The 22,272-nt window shown below is 44.5% G+C and overlaps 1 protein-coding gene across 1 annotated transcript in view; it reads right to left on the bottom strand.

Annotated features, from left to right (window-relative positions):
- Positions 1-7,326: 7,326 nt before the first annotated feature.
- Positions 7,327-22,272, bottom strand: part of CADPS2 (calcium dependent secretion activator 2) — a 794,189-nt gene continuing 779,243 nt past the window's right edge. The window contains exons 29-30 of the mRNA XM_019509247.1: positions 12,252-12,356; positions 7,327-7,617 (exon numbers count right to left, since the gene is read on the bottom strand). Coding sequence (XP_019364792.1) covers positions 7,447-7,617; positions 12,252-12,356 — 276 coding nt within the window. The 3' untranslated portion in view covers positions 7,327-7,446. The remainder of the gene's footprint in view (positions 7,618-12,251; positions 12,357-22,272) is intronic.

Here is a 22,272-nt window from a genome sequence, read left to right on the forward strand (position 1 = left end):
TCCCCCCGGGCTGGCGCAACACGTGTTCGCCTTTCGGCTCCCGGCCCTTCCTTGGCCGGGCTCCCCAGAGCCCCCCCCCACCCCCGCAGGGCTCGAGCGCGTTTGGCTGCCGTCCGCCCTGGGAAAGCGGCTGCTGTCCTCGGCCAGCCGCCGGCCCCGCTCCCTCGCCCCTGGCCGCAGCTGTCGCCCCGCGCCAGAGCACCGGCCGACTCCTCTGGAGCTGGGGCTGCAGCCAAAGGCGATTAGAGGGAGGCACTGCGCAGCCGAGCCCTTAATCTTGCATCTCTTCCTATTTAATCCCAGCCATCGTTCCGCCGCCGAGGCTTTGCAAAGTAGAAAACGAATCGGAAAGGATAATGACGGGGCTAACCTGGTGCGGCGGGCGCGGAGCGTCTCCTGGAGCTGCCTGAGGCGCCCTGCCCCGGCTGCGTCTCCCAGCCGGCTCCTTCCTCTGCTGCCCGCCAGCTGCGGCGGGAGAAGGCGCCGGGGCTGTAGGAGGCTTTGCCCGGGATTGTTTTTGCCGGTGGCTTCCAGGGAGGGAGCGAGACAGTGAGAAGAAAACACTTGTGGCCCCGGCAGCCGGGCCCCTGCGCTGGGGCTTCGTTTGCAGCAATCCCTCCTGCTCCTCGTGCTCAGATCCGCTCGCTCCCGCGGCGAAGCCGGAGCCCGAGTCCCGCCGCACTGCTCTTCCGCGGCGCGAGCCGGGCACGGGCGCGGGCTAAGCCACCGCGCCTCGGCGTGTCTCACATCGCAATTAGCCCCTGGCTCCTGGGGTGGCCGCCCTGTGTCACAGCCAAGGGCTCGGGTTCGTTTTGTTCTTGGTGGGTTTTTTTAAGTGACACGACAGGCGGTTTGTAGAGGGATCCAGCGAGGAGAAACGCATCTCGGCGCCAGAGCAGGGCGGCTGCTGTGGGGCCGGAGAAGCGCTCTGCCCGGCGCGGTCCGCAGCCCCGCACGGCCCCGTCCAGGGTCCCGCGCGGCGCAGTCCTATGGACAAGAGCGGCTCCAGCTTGCGGGAGATCCGCGGTTCCCACCTGCGGAATGCGGGTGCCGGGGAAAAACCTGCTTGTTTTGTATTTTTCGTTGTCTTTATTTATTATTTTAAAAGGCAGGAGAGTGAGGCTCGCCTTCGGGCCGGCGTTTTCTCTCCCTGCCGCCACTAAGGACAGGGATAACGACACCGCGGCTTTCGTTTTAAATGAAACCTTTTTTTGTTTGTTTTTGGTTTTGGTTTTTTTAAAGGGACTCTATGGGAGAAAAATAGCCGCAGCCAGCCCACGTCCCGGACAGCAGCCCCGGCTGCGGCTCGGCACTGAGCACCAACCCGGGGCATTTTTCCACTTGCAAACCCTTTAATCACGTCTCACTCCAATTAGAAGTGAGCGCGCAGAGCAGCACTCCCCGCTCGCCCTAATGCATGCATGCGATTTGTCTCCCCGCAGCAGCTCGAGACATGAACTCTAGCAATCACGGCTAATCTAATCAGTCCGCCTATGAGGGGACCCGGTGGTGTCATCAACTCCAAAGGGCCCTTGGAAAAAGTGGCTGGGAGGGGCCAGCAGCAGCTGGGACTATGAATGACACTTTCCTACTTGTTCCTTTCCCAGTTCAGCACATGCTTTGCCGTATTCCTGTGAAGTGAACGTGTTACACCGCCGGGCTCGGGCAAGCGCCCTGCATCGGCTCGGCGATCATTGACTCCTCTTTTCTTCTCGGCTCCGTGCGCCAGGAGCCGGGGGAGCCGGGCGCCCTGACCCGCCCGCGGGGCACCTGCAGATTTTCGTGCGCTGCCAGGCGCAGTTTTCCCCTTCCAGGTTAGAAACCCGGGACGAGATGCAGTCCCGGGGCAGCCCCCCCGCAGGGCCCGTGCGTGTGTCCCGGCTGGCTCTGAGCAGCACCGTCACCTCTGCACCGCCGAGAAAAAAAAGGAAGAGCCAGGCCCTCCACCGGAGCCGGAGCCGGAGCCGGAGCCGGAGCCGGAGCCTGGGAGGCGAGAGGAGGGGGCGATCCCCGCAGCCCGGTCGCGGGGCAGCTCAGCACGGCTCGCTTCCACTTCCCCCAGTACAAACGAAACACGGGACAAATCCGGGCTGTGGAGTGAGCCTGGCGGGCAGGCTCTGGGCACCTGCACGGCACTGCGGCGAGCCCAGCCCCGCTCGGGGCCGAGGACACTCGATGGAAACCAGTTCCTACTTTCTTTTCCTTTGAGAAAGTGCTGTCACGGCTAATGCCGTTTGCTCGCTAAAGTGTTTTGTTTTGTTTTGTTTTGTTTTGCCTAAAAGCCAGTTTAATAAATGTATTACAGACACAAGGTGACTAAAGCGAGCGGCTCTTTTCCTTCTCTCCCTAACGCACCTGCAGAGCGGCTTCGCTTCTACGTCCGCGGTCGTCACAACGACATTGGGTGGGTTTGGGGGGTGGGGGCCAGGTTGCCGGAGCCGGGCAGGGTGTGATGAGCTGGGACGGGGGCCAGGGCGTAGCAGGAGCAGTGCGAGCCCGCGGCCCCGCGTTAGGAGGTCCCGGGGCGCCGCCGGCTTTGCTCTAGTTTGCAGGGCGCGGGGAGGGGCCGCTACGTGCCCTGCACCGCAATCAGAGACAAGGAGCCCTGCGAGGGTGGGCCAAGGGGGCTCTGACCTCTCCCTTTTCTTTTGTAGAAATAATTCCCGGATTTTCAGTGTGAGTGTAAGTGAGGAGTTAAAGCATCAGTTTTACTGGCAAGAAGCCGAGGGAGGGCAGATCCCAGAAGGGATTCATCATCTGTATGAGAAGCAACGTATGTGCACACATGGAAATCGCTAAATATCAGTACAGGGAGGGGGCTTTTGACGTCATTCCCCGGTAACAACCAGCAGATGTGACGTTGCAGCCCCTTCAGCCTCGGAAGAGCAGTCGTCGTTCAGCTCCGTCCCTGGGTCAGTCCCGTTTAGAGGGTGAGGCTCAGAGGTTAAAAGACGTGCCACAGGGAGGGTCCGTGGCAACACGAGGGCTGGGTAGAGCCTAACTCCGCGTCCTGTGCCCCGAACCCCTCTCATTCACGTCCCTTTATGTCAGTGGGCTCTGGACGAGCCCGAAGCCTGATCTGCGCGTGTGAGACGCTCTGCTGTGCATCTTATATAGATCAAATATGCTGCTGAGGAAGCAAAAGCGGTCTCCCAAGCCCCGGAAGGGAGGCTGAGTGTTTGTGGCCTGCCAGCAGCTGTCAGTAGCTGTGCGGAGCTGAACTTCGCCTCCCTGTTGACACTGGCTCTAGAGCCCCGGTTTAGTGCTCGCAGGCAAGGGCAGCTCAAGTCGTGGCGGCCCCCCAAAGCCGCTTTCCGCCCTTCCCGCGCCTCTGCCGGGCAGGAGCCGGGGACATTCAAGGCAAAGGGCCCTGGAGGGCCCCGGCACGAGAAGCCGCCGGGGAAAGGAGCAGAAGAGCTCGGTCTGCTCAAAGCTGCTCCGCTCCCCTGCCCAGACCTTCACGCGTCCCCCTGCTTTTCCCCTCGGTGTGCCCAGCCTGGGCCTGGCTCCTAAGGGTTCATTCAGACTGCCGGGACTCGTCCCGGGACTCCACCAAGATCGCTGCTGCCGGATTCAAGCGCGGGGACTGCGGCTCCTCTGCCTCCCCCTTGGACAGCGCCGCGGGGGCGCTGGGCTGGGGCACTCACATGGGTTTCCCTCCCCACTCCCGGCCCCGTGGGCCCACACGCACGTGCCCAGAGGCCTTTCCCACGGTCCCGTGCCCGTGGCTTCCAGGGCAGAGAGGAGCTCGCCCGTGCCAGGGCCGTGGTAGTGCAGCGGGCAGCCTGCCCCCGCCTCCGGGTCCTAACCCCAGCGCCTGCCGGAGCCTCGCGCGGGGCGAGCTCTTCTCTCTTCCACATCCAGCCACGCGCCTGGGATGCTCGGAGGTGGCTGTAGCTTGCGCAGCTCCCTCCCGCCGCTCGCAGCCCCCGCCGGAGCCAGTCATGGCATATCTGCCTGCTCGGGCGGGAGGAAGCATGTAGCGGTGCCAACCTCTGTGCCCCCGGGCCCGTGGCAGGCAGGGCCGCCCGCGTCTCGGGGCGCTGCGGCGCCGGATCCCGCCTCCCTCGAGCTCAGGGACGTTTGGCGCTAGACTTTTCCCGTGGCAGGAGCTGAACGGCGGCCTGAGCACGCCAGCCATTTGCCACCGTGCGGCCGGGCCCAGGTCGGCAGTTATGCCAAGCCGGCTGCTAGGGAAATATTTGAATTAGTTTCGGGGCGGGCGGAAGCCACTCGCTCGGGAACGCAAGTGCTCAACAACGAGCGGGGGCGGCATGCTGGTCACGCCGCCGCCCTCCGGGACCAGCGCGTCTATCCTCCCTTGTCCTTTGGGCGCTGACTTCGTCTCTGCCGCAGGCGGGGGGGGGCTCCTTCCCGGCCCGGGCACAGACCCGCCCCCGTTGCTGGGCTTTGTGTTTCACAGCGCCCCGCGGACGCTTTACCGCACCTGATCCGCGGGGCCCGGTGTCGGCACTGCCGAGGCGTCCGGGGCGGCGGGCAGGGCAGGGCAGGGCAGGGCCGGGCCGCCCGGTGCGGAGCGGACGGACTCACGGCTCCCCCAGGCTTGCCTAGTCTGACCTCCCCGGAGAGAAAAGCCACCGCGTTGCCTCGGGGATTTGTTGCGCCCGCGACCAGGACCCAGCCCCGGCGTAACCTCTCGCGATTGCTTCTTTGAGTATCAGCAGGGGTGACCGCCCCTCGGCTGTAAAGGCTGGGAGGGCGGGCCGCCGGCCGTGGGGGACACTGACACGGGATAGTGGGCAACAGGGACTCTCACGCTGGGACCCAGGGATGGTGGGCAACAGGGACCCACGGGATGGTGGGCAGCCGGCCGTGGTGCCCCGAGGGGGTGGGGAGCGGGCGCTGGGACTGACCCAAGGGAAAGCTTTAGCCCCAGCGGGCTCTGGCTCTGAGCCTGGGGCTGCGATCACCCGGGGCGCCCCGCACCCCCCAGCCCTGCTCTTGCTCCGCGTGGCTCGTGTGCTGCCGCCCCGCAGGCGGGGGAGAGCAGCTCTGGCCGGCGGCCCCAGCCCGCGGCGGGCACAGCACGGGGGAGCAGGGCCCCGCGCTTTGCCTGTCGCTCCGCTGCCCCCGCCCCGCCCGCCCCGCCGGGGGGCCCCGGGGCAGCAGGTAGCCGCGCGCACACCTTGCGGCTCGGGTCGAGGGATGGAGATTATTGGATTAGTGACCCGCAACGTTAATTGCCCTTGAACTCCCCCCGCCCTTCCCCCCGCACAGCTCTGAAAGCAAACCCAGACCCCGGCATTGCTCATTCCGCACGAGGTGTCTCAGCTCCTCCCTGCTCTCCCCGCCCGGGCCGGCACGAAAGGGGCAGCGCGGACTTCCCACCACCGACTCGCTGCGAAGAGGAGCTTTGCCCGCCCCCGGTCAGGCCCTTCCAGCCTCCAGATCAATGGAGCCCCCTTCCCGCCCCCTTGCCTTCCCTTCCCCGGCCGGCCGGGCTGGTCCTGTGCCGGGGAGACCGCCCGGACGTGTCTCCTGGCCGCGGGGCGGCGCAGCGCCGGGCGCACGGGCCAGGTGCACACAGCTTCCCAGGGGCTGTTTTAACCTCTTCAGCCGCCCCTCGGCGAGGAGCCCATCCAGGCCTCTGACCTCTCGCTGCCCTTCTCTGGCCCTCTGAAGGGCCGGGAGCCAGAACTGCCCCCGTGGTCAAGGCCTAGGCGCCCCGTAGCAAAGCCGAGGGAAAGAGGTGCTTTCCCTGGGGTTTGCGGGTGCTCGGTGCGCGGCTGTGCCCAGTGCAACAGGCAGCCCCGCTTCCCGCGGTTAAACCCATCTCCCGCCGCCGCGCCCCGCCAGCTGCGGTGCGGCCGAGGCAGGGCTGCTCGGGTTTGGCCGAGCCGGGGGAAGGAGGCGGGGCGGCGCTGTGCAGCGGGGAGCGGGCAGCGCCGGCAGGCCCCCCAGCCCACCCCTGTGCACCCTCTCCCAGGCGCTTGAAACGGGACACGGCAGGCAGCACAAGAGGAGCGCGGCAGCCTCCTTCCTCGCCCCGGAGGCGGGCGAGCTAGGCTGGGGAAGGGTTTCGAGGGGAGCAGCTTCCCCACTTCTACCCCGCTGCGGTAGCCGCCTCCTCGGCCTGGGAGTCTGGAGCGCGCGGGGCACTTGCCTTCCCCAGCAGCAGCGCCCGCCGCCGGCCCCGCCTCGGCGACCACCGGCTCTCGGCAGCTCTGCGCTTCCGGAGGCGGCGGCGCTTTGCGCTCCCACAGCCCGCCGAGGTTTGCCGAGCCAGGAGGCTTCACCTAAGGCTCTGAATTGTTCCAGGAGTACAACACTTCACTCTGGTGAATTAAGCGCAGACATTTAGGGTCAAGGAGAACTTTAGTAACCTCTCTCACCCCTTCTTTGGACGTTGCTCTTTCAGCTTTCCTCTGGAGTCCTCCGGATTTTATGCCTCTGCAGGGAACAACTTGTACCCCTGCCTCATGAAAACAACCCACCCGGTCAAGCAAAAAAGAAGCACCCAACCTAGTGACATTTTTTCATAGAGACAGCTGTTTTGAGAACCGTTTCTGACTTCTTCAGACACATATCAAAAGAGAGGATTACAGTCATGCCCATGGCCTTGGTTATTCAGGTTGTTCTCCAATTGAAGTGGGTTATGGAAAAAAAAACGTTTTTGGAAATAACGTTTTTAAAAAGGAAACAATACAAGGGTTCAAATGCTTTGAAATACTGAAAACATTTTTTTATTTTAGAATTCTATACAAAGTTGGATAGATACAGAAGGGGTCACGACAAAATGTGTTCTTATTGCCTGCAAATTGTCACATAGAAATAGAAACATTGATGGCAAGCTTACTGACATCCAACATGATGAGATATCCTTAAACTTGCAAAACAAACATGGGGGGGACAGAATACAAAGCACTCCTAAGTAGTTTAGTGTCCTTGAAGTCTTCCTCTGTATATATCAAACTTAAAACACTAAGAACCAAGGTATAAGTTTTAATGCACACTGCACAATAATGAAAAATTAAGTACAAAGCAGGACCAAATACATGTAAAGTATAATCCTGAAAACACACTAAATTTTATCAAGGGCACTGAATTATTCCAAGAATGACTTCCTGTATAATGTGTTTTATGGGAGGCAAACATCTTGTTTTCTGCACAGGACATCACTATTTGATGGAGTTACAAGAACAGATGGTAACTAACAAAGGAAACAAACTTGATCACAAGTGCAACTCAAATTCCATGCCAGTATTCTCACAGATCTAAGCAAAACTACGCACTAAATTATGCTAAAACTGTTGTTCTCAGAAAGTCCTTGGCACTTTTCTCCAAATAACCTTGCTCTCAATTTAAAAAAAAAGGAATGAATTACATTTCTGCAATTGTGTTATAAGGCAAAACTATAAATGCAAATACCAAGACAAGTTACAAAACATACACCTAGCATTAACTTCTAGGTGAAATAGCTCACTATTACCCTTCTTCTTCATCACTGTCTTTCATGGTGATACCTTGAAGTCCTCCTGCATCAGTGACTGAGACTGTAGCCTCCTCTACTGTAAGACGGCTGTGAACAGTATCATAAGTTTTACTGTTCAACGTTCCTTCCAACACACCCTGCAACCTGAAGTCTCGGTAGGTTTTCTGTAGTAAGGAGAGACAGTCTGAATGTATCATTGGACTTTCCCGAAGTCTTGGCATATGCATAAAGTGCCTGACAATCATGCACTATAAAATGTTGTAAGGCAGGCCCAGCATTAAAAAAATGTGATTATTGTAGTGTGTAAACTTTTGGTGAGTGCTCAGCAATTTCTGGACATTTAAAAATGTCTTCTGTTGAGCCCTACCAAAAGGAGGGGCTGAAAGTCAGTTATCACATTTGAAAATGTAGCACCCAATGACAATGTTATGTGCCCATATATCCACAACTTCTGATTACCTGTGAACTTTCGCCTAAGGAGAAAAAAACTGTTATACCAGTCAAGTAGGGAGAGATAGATAACTAGTGACAAAAGGCCAACTTATTTGAGGTGTTAAACACTTTGTCAAAGTTTGTAAGATGTGTTATGATTATTCCTTCAAGGCAGTTTTCTCTTGTGCACCACTTTAAAAAGGAATCCTATTTCCTGGGACAACTTCTCTCCAAATTTGCCAATCTCCAAAATACTTAGCTCTCAAGTTTTCCTACACTCTGGATTAAACATAATGTAACTTTCGTTAGTGGTAGTGACAGTGAAAGTGCTACTATGCTTCAGTCACAGATGTAGTTTAGACATAGAAAATTATACAAAACAGGAAAAAAATTATGTACCCAATGCTAAATCGTTATATGCCAAAGGTCCACAGCTTGAAAACCCCTTTTTTACGGGGTTGTATGTTGTATTAAATTTCTGTAACCCACTTAGTGCACATTTCTCAGTAATTCTACAGTTGTCTCATTTATTCTGTGAAAACCTGACAAAGAGCTTTTTGAATACCTAAATCAGTTCACATACTTTTGTAAATCAGTCTTAAGTATACGCATCTTGACGCTGGGAAATCTACACTCGTATACCCAACTGTAAAACTAGTTTATAGTCTAGCAGAAAATCTTAACATCTAGATTTCTTTCCTCATAATATAATTTCCTTTGTATTTATCTCTGGGTTATAAACTAGGTGTCAAAAACAAATTAGGAAACAAATTTTAAAATGTGTCTATATCCTGTGATGTAACAATTTCTATGGTGACTATTTAAAAAAGAGTGAATATTCACTGAAGTTCTAATCATCTCTAAGCCCTTCCTTTTATTCACTTGTCAAAGTTTTGTTTCTCTGATGCATAGGTTTACCATGACATATTTGAGTTTTTGCTTTCAGCGAGAAGAGTGAGAGGAGTTGCATTTTTCAGGGAAGATATTCTAAGGAAGGCAGCAGGAAAAATCCCAATAGATCCCTCCTTCCTCTCCAACATTACTCCAAAAGCATGTGATCAGCCCCTCACTAAGGGCTACTTCCCCTTCCACCCATAACTGTAGGAAATGACATGCTTTCTTTTAAAACAAACAATCCCTGCTCAGTACTTCCGAGATGGTATATCACTTCCTCTCAATACTTTTTGATGATCTGTCAAAGGGGAGAACTTAATTCTGCCACTAAATGTGGTTATTCCTTAAATCCTGTTAATGTAAGTATACTTGTTGCATTGTTTGACTTTTGGAGATTGACTAAAGACACAAGCCATTCAATGAATTGTTTCCTGTGCTCACAAGCTTTTGTTAGTGCCTTGCCTGTTCAATTTTAGGTATAACATCATATATTCTTCACCAGCTGAGCCTACAGCATTTTCTCATGCTTTGCCCTCTTTCTTTCTTTAGAAAGCCTCTTAGGACTCAGTCTTGGCTCTTCTCCTTATAGAATTTCTTGCTGGATGATAACCTCCATTTGCAAATTTCATCTCACTTAGACTCAATGGATGTGTCCAGACAAGAGCAGATGTTTGTTTTCCCAAGGACAAGTAGTAGCAGCAAGTGCGCCACCCTGCTTTTTTTGGGTGTGGATCTCCTGGGGTCAACCCTCCTGCACTTCCACTGCAAAGTACCAGTGTGGCGAATGTCTGCACGTGTGGTGTGTGGAGCCGCAGACAGGTCTGCCGTGCCACATACTACATGTCCATGCTCATCTGGATGCGGCCAATGTGAGCTCTTACCAAACACACTGGCTTCACTTTTGTCACTTTTGATAATGCCAGCATCCTTTTGTGTGTCCCAAAACACAACCCTGCTGCTGTCTCTGAACCTTCTCATTATTTTTCCCTTCCCCTCTAGTCCATTAAACTCTCATTTATTTTTCCCAGAACATTTCAAAATTCATTCCTTCTTCTCCTTATTTATTGCCAGCACACCAGGCAACACCCTTTTAGCAGAGGATGAGAGAGACAATGAAGAGATCACATCTCCTCCTTTTTTAAAGTCAGTTCAACAAGCATCCCATCCAGTGGTTTGGAGGAGCAGTGTCCAACTCTCTTCCCTCTCCCTCCCCTTATATAGCAATACCTCCCATAATATTTCCAAATGCTTTAACTGTCACCTATTAATTTTCCATGTAGACTCTTGTAGTCTCCCTTTGGTTAATCTTTCACCTATTCCACTGATCCTGCTGCCCCAGCCTACCCAAAACACAGACATCAAGGTTTTCACTCTCCTAATACTCTAAAGTTCACATACTAATACTATCAGTTTCCCATATTTAATGTTTTACATTAATGTATTGAATAAGCTGTAGCATTTAAATTCAATTAAATCAACAATGAACAACCATTAATTCAAGGGTAACCAAAACAACCAGAAGATGGAGGTATCTTACTCAGCTCCTCCAGCATCCTTAACCAAATCCCATAGACTAATGAGTTCTGCAGCTTGCCCTGAAAGCCCTCCTAACTGTTATCTGTCAGATCAAATAGAGGAGTAGGTTCCACAGCAGAAGGCTGTCAGTGAAAATGCTCTCTTCTCAGCCCTCAAACATGCATCAGCTTGAGTATCCCATTTATTTCAACTACTGGTGTGAACTATAGTCTTCTAAATGCACAGATTAAATAAATGTCTTTATGTTTTACAACTTTTAAACTTTGAATTTCATCTAGAAATAAGTTCAAAATTAAGTGAAGTAAAAGTGTAATGCAGTTCTTGTAAGTTAAACCAATTAAGTGTGTACATATAGATGTAAAGTAACACAGATAGGACTGAGTACTTCAAGGCCTTTTGTAATGCTAAAAACTGTAGGCGTTTAAACCACCTTTGGAACATCCCTCTCCTGTCTGTAACATACCATGTATTCAGCCATAAAGTTGCTACCAGTCCTACCAATAGGTGATCTCATCGCTGCCAGGACTGTTCTTTGTCTGATAGAGTTAACCATCGTGTCAGTCTGCAGTGTTAACGTAGACAGCAGTGCTGTGGCTGCAGTTAATCCTCCCAGCACAATGCACTGGTCACTGTAAGTGGCATTTTGGGATCTTCTGGATAATACTAACCTGGGCTCAAGTTTTCTGGAAGCCCATACTTAAATTTGGCTCACCCACACTTAAAATTTACTGTATGCATTTCTTGGGACTTATAGAGCCTTTACTCCAGAACAGTGTGGGTTAATACCATCTTGACTGTTGTTTTTCCTTGTGGAATACTTTGTAGAAGCCAACACTGGCAGAGGGTCTTAGCCTGCCACCACCATCAGTGGCCTGACCTGAAACCAGGTGCCTAATTCTTTTCCTACTGAAACCAATGGTGTTTTAAGATGGCAAAGCTAAAATTGAACTGAACTGATGTTGACCTGATTATGGTAATCTCTGCCATATTGGATATTTTACTGGTTTATGTTGGAAATTTTATATATAATCCCTATGTCCATGAGTTGAATTTATCTTGATATTTCAGCCATGACTACAATGTGTGACAAGACAATTAGGAGAAATCAAAGCTACCTCTGAAGCTAGAAGCTTCTTATTGGATATTTCTATGGATAGCGAGCTGTACTCAGAGTTACAACAATTGAGGAGTAAAAAAAGACCAAACATATAAAACCCACAACTTTAGAAAGGGATATGAATCGACTTCATGGCTCGCCTCCAACTAATGGGACTATGAAGAAAATCCTTTAGGACAGGGCGCTTTTTCTGAAGCATTTGATGATTGTTATATTGACAACATTGGACCTGAGAGATCAGTGGTTTAATCTATGATGGCAATTCCTATGCTCTTAATTCCCTTGGTCTTAATTTCTGGCCTATGAAAAATTAGGAAACAAAAAGTTCTCTCATTACCCTATTCCCCAGTTTGTACCTAATAAAGCATAACAGATTATAAAAAATGTAATTGAAAAAAGTTAATCCATTTTTGGGAGACAAGAAAGGACGTCAAGGTAAAAACAGCAGATTAAAAAAACCCAACTACTATAAATTTGTAAAAAGCACAGTACAAAGTCCATACCCAAATGGCTCTAATCCGCTTGTCATAGTGAATATAGAGTGTCATCAAGATTTTTGTTCACTGTTATTTATCATTAGGGACAGCATGGATAATACCTACTAATTCAAGGATAATTAAGTAAGAATTTTAAGTATACTTTGTTTCCCTCATATGGAAAACAAAAGTGAACGAATCCATGGGATAAATTAGCAATTTTTTTTATGGAACATAACTGAATTTACAGTGATCCATGTTTATCAATAGCAATTTCTTGTCTACTAATCAGTCCTCACTTTTCTCTTTGCTATACAATTTTATCTAGATGCACATTGTTTACCTTCACTATCTTGATGAGAGTCTTCAGTTGGTAGATGTGAAGTTGAAGGTCTAATCTGTCAGCCAACCATACGCATATGACTTTCATGGAGCTGCTGTACCATTGCTGGAAGGGAAAGAAAAAAAAACAGACAAACCCTGCAGTATTCATTTAAGGTATTTGGTAATGTGAAGTAATAAGACACTTTAAAATAATCACAGATCAGCACATGAAGTCAAGGATGATATCATTTCCTGTTAAGAGAATTGCATGTGTTGCTAGAAAATCAACTAACTTGACTTCGACTGTTCTCTACATGAAATAGCCACCACTGTTTTCTCTTTAAGTTGTAACATTTTCATGTGAAATAGTATTTTGTATGCTTTTCTGTTATCAAGAATAGGCATTAAATGTAGAGGTACATGAAAGAATTAACTGCTGAAACAGCAGTGGAAAAAGCAGTTAGATTTTCTTTAGAGAAAGATTTTTTCAGTTCTTCACATTTTCATACCAGGCAGGAGAATGGCATCAAATGTAGAATAAGGGCATCTAACAATGATTTCAAAATCCTGAAGTCCTTACTTCTCTGTATTCACCCCTTAGGTAAACACCCAAACTTGAGAAGAGTTTTAGCTTTATTTTTTTTAAGGAAAGATTAGAGAAAGATAATAAGTGGAGTAAATATTTTTGGATTTTAATTTATGCTGATTAGCAATAATATTATTTCTTTTTTCCTGTTTTCTTTTTTATGTGCTAGGCACATTGTCACTCAAAGCTTTATGCATAAATACAGCAAAAATAGTTTTCCTGAAGTTGGTGTTCATTTCATCATGAAAATAATGTTTGGATCAAATTTGCTACTGGCCACCTGGTACCTTCTTATTACATAGACTAAGATTTATTAACCTCTTAGACAATGCTATTGCAGTACTTTTCTTCTTATATAATCTGTCAAAGAGATGCTATTATTTCAGCTATGAAAATAAAGGGATTTGTTTCATTTTAGGAGTAAGAGATTATACTTTGAGAGAGCTCAGGTCTCAGTCCTGTTTATAGCCTATTTACAGTCAGTCTTTCCCCACAGGGACAAGATTTAAATCCTTTCCTAATGCCATCACCTCTCTCTTTACTACCAACAGAGCTATATATCTACATATCTGAAAATGTAACCTATTGTACAAGGTACATATGTTATATACATTCAAAGGATAGCAGTTTTAGCGCTTTCTGAATATAGTGAGCAGCAATAAAATATATTGGAAAGTGTAAGACAATGTGGAATTTGTTTCTGGGTAGAAGTTAACTAATGGGAAAGTAATTAGTACTCAATATATCAAGATGCAAACTTCCTGTTATAATCTTTGAACACACACACACACACACACACACACACACACACACACACACACACTCTGTTTCTTTATAGCAAACAGAACACATTTTGTCTCAGCAGTGACAAGCAATTAGCTTTACAAAATGTTTGTAATAATGAAAACTAAGATATTAATATAATATTGACTTGTATTTGTAAAAGTTGTTCTAACGTAATTTTGTTGAATAGGTATAAAATGTTTTAATTACAAATCACAGAGAGTAAATTAGTCTTATATTTGATCAAACTTATTTCTATTAATTTATTACTTTATTGAACTGAAAAACACTGCATAAAATGCATGTGGTTATACAAATTCCACAAAAATTACGTAACTTAATTAATTTAATATGTGAGATGGATTTGTTATCCATGAAATGTTTTTCTGGCTCATTGAAATACGTTCTTAATAGGATGTCTTTTATTTGTTATACACACCTTTGTTTTAAGCTTTGCATTCAAATTGCTTTACTTTTTGATAATGCATAATGAGTTTTGTTCAAGTGGGGGCTGTAAACCATACACAGAGGTTTCCATGTATATATAACAAAAGGCATTTCACCACATTCACTTGCTGGACTCTGTTGACATGATAAACGTGAAATCTCTTATGTCCAGGCGTTTTCTCTCAACCATCTATTGTTACTCACAACAAGATAAGCCTAATCTATTCTCTTACCATTCACGCTTTACACATCCTATTAATTGGTGTAATTAATAGGGGGGAGATATAGAACATGATTATATCAATTAACTTTAATGAAACTGATGATCTTACATAAGAAAAATCCAATGGCATGGCAACAGTTTATTTCTTGAAGGGGGTTGTATATCAAATAATTGGTAGGCAGCAGAAGGGGTGTAAATGGCACAAATGAGCAAACTACAGATACTTTGACGAATTCTATGGTAGGTTATCCCTGTGTAATACAATTGAAATTAACCCAGCTGCAGAGGCATAGCTAAGATTAAAGCATGCCCCATTTTCTCAAAAAATGCGTCTTTCCCCCACTAATAAAAGGAAGTAAGTTAAGAAAAACTACCACTGAATCCAAACTCAGCAAAAATAAAGACGATGGAAATACAGCCAAGCAACTAGTCACTCTTTAGCATTAGTTCACCTAAATCTGTGTAACACTAATGCTGTAGAGATAAAATTTGGTAAGCAACTGAAAATTTGCTTTCTCCATTTTATGCATTGTGTAAATGCCAATTTTGAGACAGATAAAAATACTTTTAGAACTAAAAAAAATGTTAAAATGTTAAAAGTTGGAGTTTTTGGTAGCCTAATTTTAATGTTAATCCTGCAACAAATGTTTACAATAAAGTAGCTGTGAAGTAATACTATAATGTTATTTTGTATTATGTGAGTAAATATTAAGAGAACCATTATACAGCAAATGATCAATTGATATGTTGAAGAAATGTATTTTTAACCAGAATCACAGGAAGGATAATTTTAGGATCCACCACCAACATGAACCGATAGAATATATTTATTTCCTTTTGGCCTCTTCTGCACAGACTTTGAATGCTTAGCATAGACTGATGCAGAATAAACACTTGGAATGTCATCTAGATAATATAAGGTGTTAAAAAAAGATGTTTTCCCAGTTTTGTTTTTTGAATGGATCCTAAAAGGAATGGTGCTACAAATGTCTCCTGGGGAGTTGGAATGCAAGGCCTTGCATTTTGATCCTCATTAATACAATTCACAGGCATAGTGCACACCTAACATAACATTTGGAAGATCTGTTGCAAACTCATTTACAAGCCTGAACAATTAGATAATGGCCCTTAACTTTCAAGACTCTAAATAAAAATAAATACATAAAAATAAACCCCAAATCATTTCCCTTTTAACTGGTTAAAATAATTTTTTCTCTTCTAGCAATGGCACTAGAAGGGCATTATAACTCTTGCAGATGTCAGTGATATGGCATTAGTGGCTTATTCTTTGCTGTGGTCTTCAAAGGAATAAAGTAGCAAGTGTATATATTTTTTTCTTATCAGTGCATGACAGCAGCCAACCACTTTAACAAAAATGTTTCCCCCCCTACCCCCCTTATTCATAGTTCATCCAGTTCCTGTAAGGGCATGCATTACTCACTTCATTTTCCTGAGATATCTCTTTTAAAGTAAAAATAAGAGAAAAGGAAAGGCTAGGGTTGACTCTGTCAGACCCCTGTATTTATTCACACTTATTGTGCATGACTGTAGACTGGTAAATCATATTAGCAGCCCATCTCCCCATCAAGCTGCTACTTGCTTTCCAGCCCTGGGAAGGTTCAACAAATCAACAGGAGCACGGAAAACAGAACATCAGTCTAATCTAGTGTTTAAGGTGAAGTTTTCAAACCCAATCTAAGAAGATCTTTAGAGCAAGCAACAAGCTGAAGGGCTCAGAAGGTGGTATTGACAATGAAAGAGTGCTGAAATATTGAGAAGCGCAGCACTTGTGCATTTTTAATAACAAGAGGGTCAACAAGGACACAACTCCCTCAGTGCCAATAGTTGCCACTGACTATGGAAATTGCCACACCAGGGCTATAAACGCTCTCAGTTCATCAGCTTTCTTAAACAGTTCATCAGCTTTCTTAAACACCCTAAACCCCCTCAGTGGACCTTTAGTCTTGAATTAACAAACCAAAGCAATGAAAGAGGGTGCAGCTTGAATGGCTAGCATTGATCCCCAACTGTGTTCAGCACTGCTACAGGCACTGAAAAACTCTCTCCATTGTCAATAGAAATTGACAAACCTCCTCTCCTAAATAGTACAGCTGAGCCAGGCTGGATCCATGCAGCTGTAAAGGGCTCCACTCTCAGGGCCCAGGAGCACTAACAATAGAACAAGCATGAGCTCTTTGTCAGTCCCAGACTCTGCAATTTTCTAACAAGGATTAAAGTTGTTTCTCGGCAGTGCTGGTGAAAAGAGATTTAGCAACATACCGTGCTTTCTTCATGCAAGTTAAAGAGAAGTAGTTAAGGAATTTCATTATTCTGTTGACTATTGGAAATGCAAAACAAATATATTAAATATTCACAATCCTTTTTCTTGCTTAATCTATAACATTTTGAGAATGATTCAATTAAATATAACACTTATCTTGTGAAAGCAAGCACTTCAGATGCATATTTGAAGTTTTATAAAAAGGTGCAGCTGTTTGCCACCTGGGATGAGGACTCAATACATACTAATACACAATGCCTTACACCTTCTTGGTCTGATATTCCTAAATCTGAATCACAAGACCCCATAGGGTTTCTGTATCTTGGCTGCTCTTGGGAAATGGGCACCGTCAGAATGCTGCTTCTGATGAAGATGAGAAATGTAGCTTTTTTGGGGGGGGGAGGGATGTAATGTTTTTTCCCCCCCCTACTTAAATCTTCAGCCTGTTATTGATTAGGAATTGGTGCTGCACAGTGACAGGTTTTTACCTCCCCTGGCTATATTGTTTTGTGAAGTACAATAATAAAAACCACACTTTTTATTGTAAAGATAGCATGGCAATACAATGAAAGCTATACTTCCTGTGTAAAATAAATATTTGAGCATCTTTTATAAAAAGCATACTATTTCATGAATAGCTACATTTAGAATACTGTACTACCTGTACAACATGTATTGTAATTTTGTAAATGTAGGACATCAAAATGTGTTGCTATTTAAATTTAGATTATTAACATATACTAGGTGCTTTAATACTTCAGAAAATAATATTAAATAATGAAAAATACCATTTAGCTTTTAAAAATACAGATTTTAGAAAAGAGGAAAGTGAAAAAACCCCCAATTTCAATGAACAGAAAGCTTTGTTCAATTGTCTAATGTATCAATATTTTTTTTTTTACTCCCATAAAATCAGGGTGACAATACTGGCTTTTTCATAAAACAGTTTGAGGTTTACTAATTTTGTAAGATACAGTAGTAGTATCATCTTCAAGGATGCATTTTGTACTAAGAATTTATGTTTAATATATTTACATTTGGGTGCTAAGTTAGGCTGCTAAATCAGTAAGCAATCACTTAAATAAGTGATCTGATTTTCATAAGTACTGAGCAGCTAGTTCCCATTATTTCTAATGGCAGCTTCAGAAGCTCACCCTTAAAAACTATGAACTGACTTGGAAAATGAAGAACTCATGTATATGAGTGTCCTCTTTTAGACTGTTGCATATCCTGCTCTCTTGACTTTCCTGGTTACTGAAACTGTAACCCTAGTTGAATCACTCTATCCCAGAAAGATTAGGACCATACTTCCAAACCCTGTGGTCAACAGAAAGCCTGGAGTTGCCGGGGTGGGAATTTCTTTCCGTCAGCAGCAAAGCTGAGGGAACTTTGTCCGGTTTTTGTCCAGGACTTATCATTCTTTTTCTGAGATATTAGTCTGAACAATTCCAACTTGAACTACATGGCCCATTCAGTGCCTTTGGCAACTTGAGATATGGAAGACATGGAGGGATTCCACTAGATTCAGGAAATTCCATCTACGTGCCTCCCTGGGGTCATCTAGGTGGGGAGAAGACTAGGTAGAGAGTGGGGTTAGGGAATCAGAAATCTCTGTAAAATCATTCTTGAGAAGAGCGCATGTCTGTATGTGGGAGATAGAAAGATCCTCAGGATGTGATCACACTTCTTCTACTGTAGCACAAATCACGTCTCAAAGTTCTGGTAGGCCTCACATTGGGGATGCAGGTAGGATCAGGATTTGGTTCTAAGAGTCTAATCCAGCAAACAACTTTTCCATGCACCATAGTTAGATGACTCTGTAGTACTGAGTACCTCTGGGAATGGGAATATACAATTTTGTTTCACTTTAAAAACCTGACTTTTTCCTCCTAGGAAGTAACAAAGAAATCTTTCATAATATTTTAATAGTTATAGATATATCTTTTTTCCTTAGGCAAATTAGTAATTTTTCTATACCAAATAATTTTAAAAGTAATAATTTAGGTAAATATCATGTGTTGACTCTACCTTTTAGTTTGAATTATTTTCAGAAAGTGTTTCTAGACTGCACACATTTTATAACAAAGTATCCATAAAGAGGTATATAATTTAAGAGTATAAATAGTCAGATAACTTATGCAGTTCAGTTGCCAGAACTGGAAGTCTTCCAATTTATGGAGACTACAGAACAGAATTTATATTCAGCATCTTACTTTGCCCTTGATATTTACTACTTCTGTATTTGATGTACTTTGGTGTATTTTACTAACAACAAACTGCTAAAGTTGAAAGCATGTTTTAATGCTGCCTAGATACACTCCAGTAACAATTTATTTATGTGCAAACACTTTTAACTATTTTTTACTGCATGAAAATGAACAGTTAAGGGATATCACCAATAAATCTTCATCATTCACTATAACCATGTCTGATTTACAGTCATCTCTTTTTTGTTGTGTAGCAAAAACAGGATGCTCAGTATATACTAGTGACTCTGAATATAGTTGTATAGTATGCACATATATATATATAATCTTAAAACTATATTAGATGCCATAATAATTCTATTAAGTTTTTGATAGTGTGATGTTGGAAAAGTAAAATAATCATATAATGACTAAATGATCTTTTGAGTGTTATGATGTGTATAAACTATTTGATGTTTTAGGTTAATATGATTGTAGGGCAGACCTCAGAAGTTGTTTACCCTACTTAAGATATATTTGATAACAAGCAGACAGTGTCTAGTGAGTACTGTTGTGGTATAAATACATAGCATATTAGAAATGGCTGCTTTATTTTTTTTTAAATGTGATCTCTAGTGATTGTTATTTTGACTTAGCAGGTATTTCTGCCACTTTTAGGAATCAAAATGAACATCAAGAAAGTGACATAAACCAGAGAGAGAGAGAGAGAGAGAGAGATGAAGCTTTTTTTTTTTTTTTTTTAATAAAAATAGAGGGACTGGCTACGCACCCTAACTTGTAAACAGTTTACTGTTTTTTTCAGAATTCCAGGATTTTGTAAAGAGATTTACCTTGTTTCAAGTGCCAGCCGGACTTCACTGAAATACATTTTCATACACTCTAATTAAGTTTTTTTTCTTTTCTTTTTGCTTAGGAATTTCATAAAGCATAAATATAAGCAAAAATATATGTGTATATGTAGAATTAAATCTACTAAAAAGGGTACATAGGAAGGAAAATTAAGTAGATGAATGTATGCATGTGGAGGTACCTTGGTAAGGGCATCAGCCTGGTGCAAAGTGGAAGAGAATGAAGCCTTTGTTTTTTTACACTGGATAATAGATGCTTAATGTTCTCAGTCTAGAACATTTTAAATGTTTACATTTAATATGGATAACTCTGTATTTCCTATTCCCCTCTTTTATCATCAATTCCTGTTACTTCTCCCTACCCAAATAACCTACATTCATTGTCCATGTCTCCCCAAACCTCTAAAGCATCTTTTTTATAGCATGCAAACTCTATTTTTCTAGCTAGTTTTAGTTCCAATTTGCCAGTCTCTAGTCAATCTCTTTCCTGACTACACTGATGAAGGGTTCATACGGTCTAGCTTTGTAACTTCTCCAACTCATAGCCTCACCAAAAAAACCCAGTAAACGAGACAAAACCCACCTGCAAAGCACAGGAAGGTCAACTAACCAAAACACATTTGGAGTAGCTAACTACTACATGATTATGGAATCGCTGTATTTTGTCGCAAATATTTTATATAGGACATTATCTGTTCCTATATAGTATACTAGATTGCTATATGGGAGAGAGACAAAATATTAAAAAATATTTCAAACATTTCCACAATTTTATAACTGCAGTCTTTGTGACCTGCATCTCCTATGTGCCTTCTTCACAAATGGTAAATATGCAATGCGGCTGGGGGTTGTAAAATTATATCTACATGTAGCTGTCCTCTCAACCTGGACATCTGTAATGTTGTTCTTATTTTAAATATTTGTGGTCCTATAGTAATTATTAAAATGAGAGACTGATGGCAAATATAGCTTCTCTAGCCCACTATACTAGCACACTTTATTCCTGAAGTACACTTCCTATGTTATGCCAATATTAGGGCTACCTCAAACAAATATTGCCAGTCATGCCACATTGTATACTGTGCTGAGTGATGGGTTTTTGATACAGAAAAATGTTTGTGTAGGAACTAAATAAGGCTGCTCAATTAATGTTCCTAAAGGCTTCAGAAATCTTAGGCCCTAAATAAGAAAACAAATCAAAGAAAAAAGGCAAATATTTTAATTCTTTATGACTTGATAACATTATCACTAAGGTTCCTGCCTTACAAACAGAAGTGTAACTGGGTGAAAGCCACACACAGGGCAGAGTCAGTGGCTGTACTGTCTGCAGCTGCACCAGCAGGGTAACTGCTGCTTTTTTTTGTGGTCCTCTCCTACCCGACTCATCCACCATGGTTATTGCCCCGGTCACCCCCACTTTGTTACTCTATTGCTTACAAACACATGTGTATGCACTTAACTTACCTGAGGTAAGATATGTAAGTGCAGCAACTACCCAAGCAGATATGTAAGTGCAGCATAAGAATTTATAATGAAGCATATTATTCTCTGGGTGCCCAGTTACTTCAGCATCCCTTATACAAGTGGATCACCCTCTTCTTCACTTGGACTTAAGCTAAATGTATTTTTAATTGAAGCATTAAAATGCTGTCTGCTCTAGACATTTTTGCCAGTAGTATGTAACACATTTTTCTCATTTTAATCCTTTTCATCTCTGACACACATCTTTGCATTTCATACACATGCATCTTTTGTATTTCATTACAACTTGAACTTTTATATGTGGTGTTCATTATTTTTGCTGTTTGCTTTGCACATTTTAAATATGCACAGTGCAGAACAGAAAATGAAGGAGAGTTGCTTCTGTGCAAGGATGGTAAGTAAAACAGAGAGTATCTGAAGCCCCTTTTCCTGCTCAAAAGAAATCATATAGGTCTCATCCATGTGCTTATTTAAATCAATGGCAAACATCCCACTTACTTCAGTGCTGCAGGATGAGACTAAGCAGCATTTGCCAAATGATTACAAACTCCACAAATTGCTTCAGGAAGCTCTGCTGTGTCTTTTCATTAGCTTATTTTTGATTTAAAAAGTAACATTCTGTTGTTTTGTTCTGTATCTCATAAAACAAGATTATTCTCATTTCGTGTCTCTCATTTTCACTTTGTTTACTCAGGGAACAATACAGTTATATTTCTATTTGTGAAGATTTGCACAGATTTTTCTACAGTAAGCTTCACCTAAATGAGACATGAGAAAAAAACAAGCCTGCATGATAAGGTTTCAGAAACTGTGAGTTTCTGCTACTGATTGTGCGTGTGTGGATTACAGTACATCAAGAAATCAATATTCCCTAGATGGTGCTTGTGCCCAGCACTTCATGGTGAACAAACATTAGATAAGACAATACAAATGGTACAATCCCTATTGATTTTCCTTGACTGCACAGAATGTGAAAGCTGCAGCCATAGTTAACGTTTACCAATAGACTCATCTAAAGTTTCAGTGCTACTTTAAATTTTTCATTTGTACATGCCCAATTGATTTCATTAAGGTACCAGACACTTTTCAAGCCATCTAGATAAAAAATACGATGCTTGTAATGAGCGTCTGCTTTGTGCCTAGCTCTAGCAGGATAAGAGGGTTAAGGGGTTAATACTGAATG

This window comes from Gavialis gangeticus, unplaced genomic scaffold (assembly GCF_001723915.1).
Source record: "Gavialis gangeticus isolate Ggan-Ray unplaced genomic scaffold, GavGan_comp1, whole genome shotgun sequence".
Classification (NCBI taxonomy): Eukaryota; Metazoa; Chordata; order Crocodylia; family Gavialidae; genus Gavialis; species Gavialis gangeticus.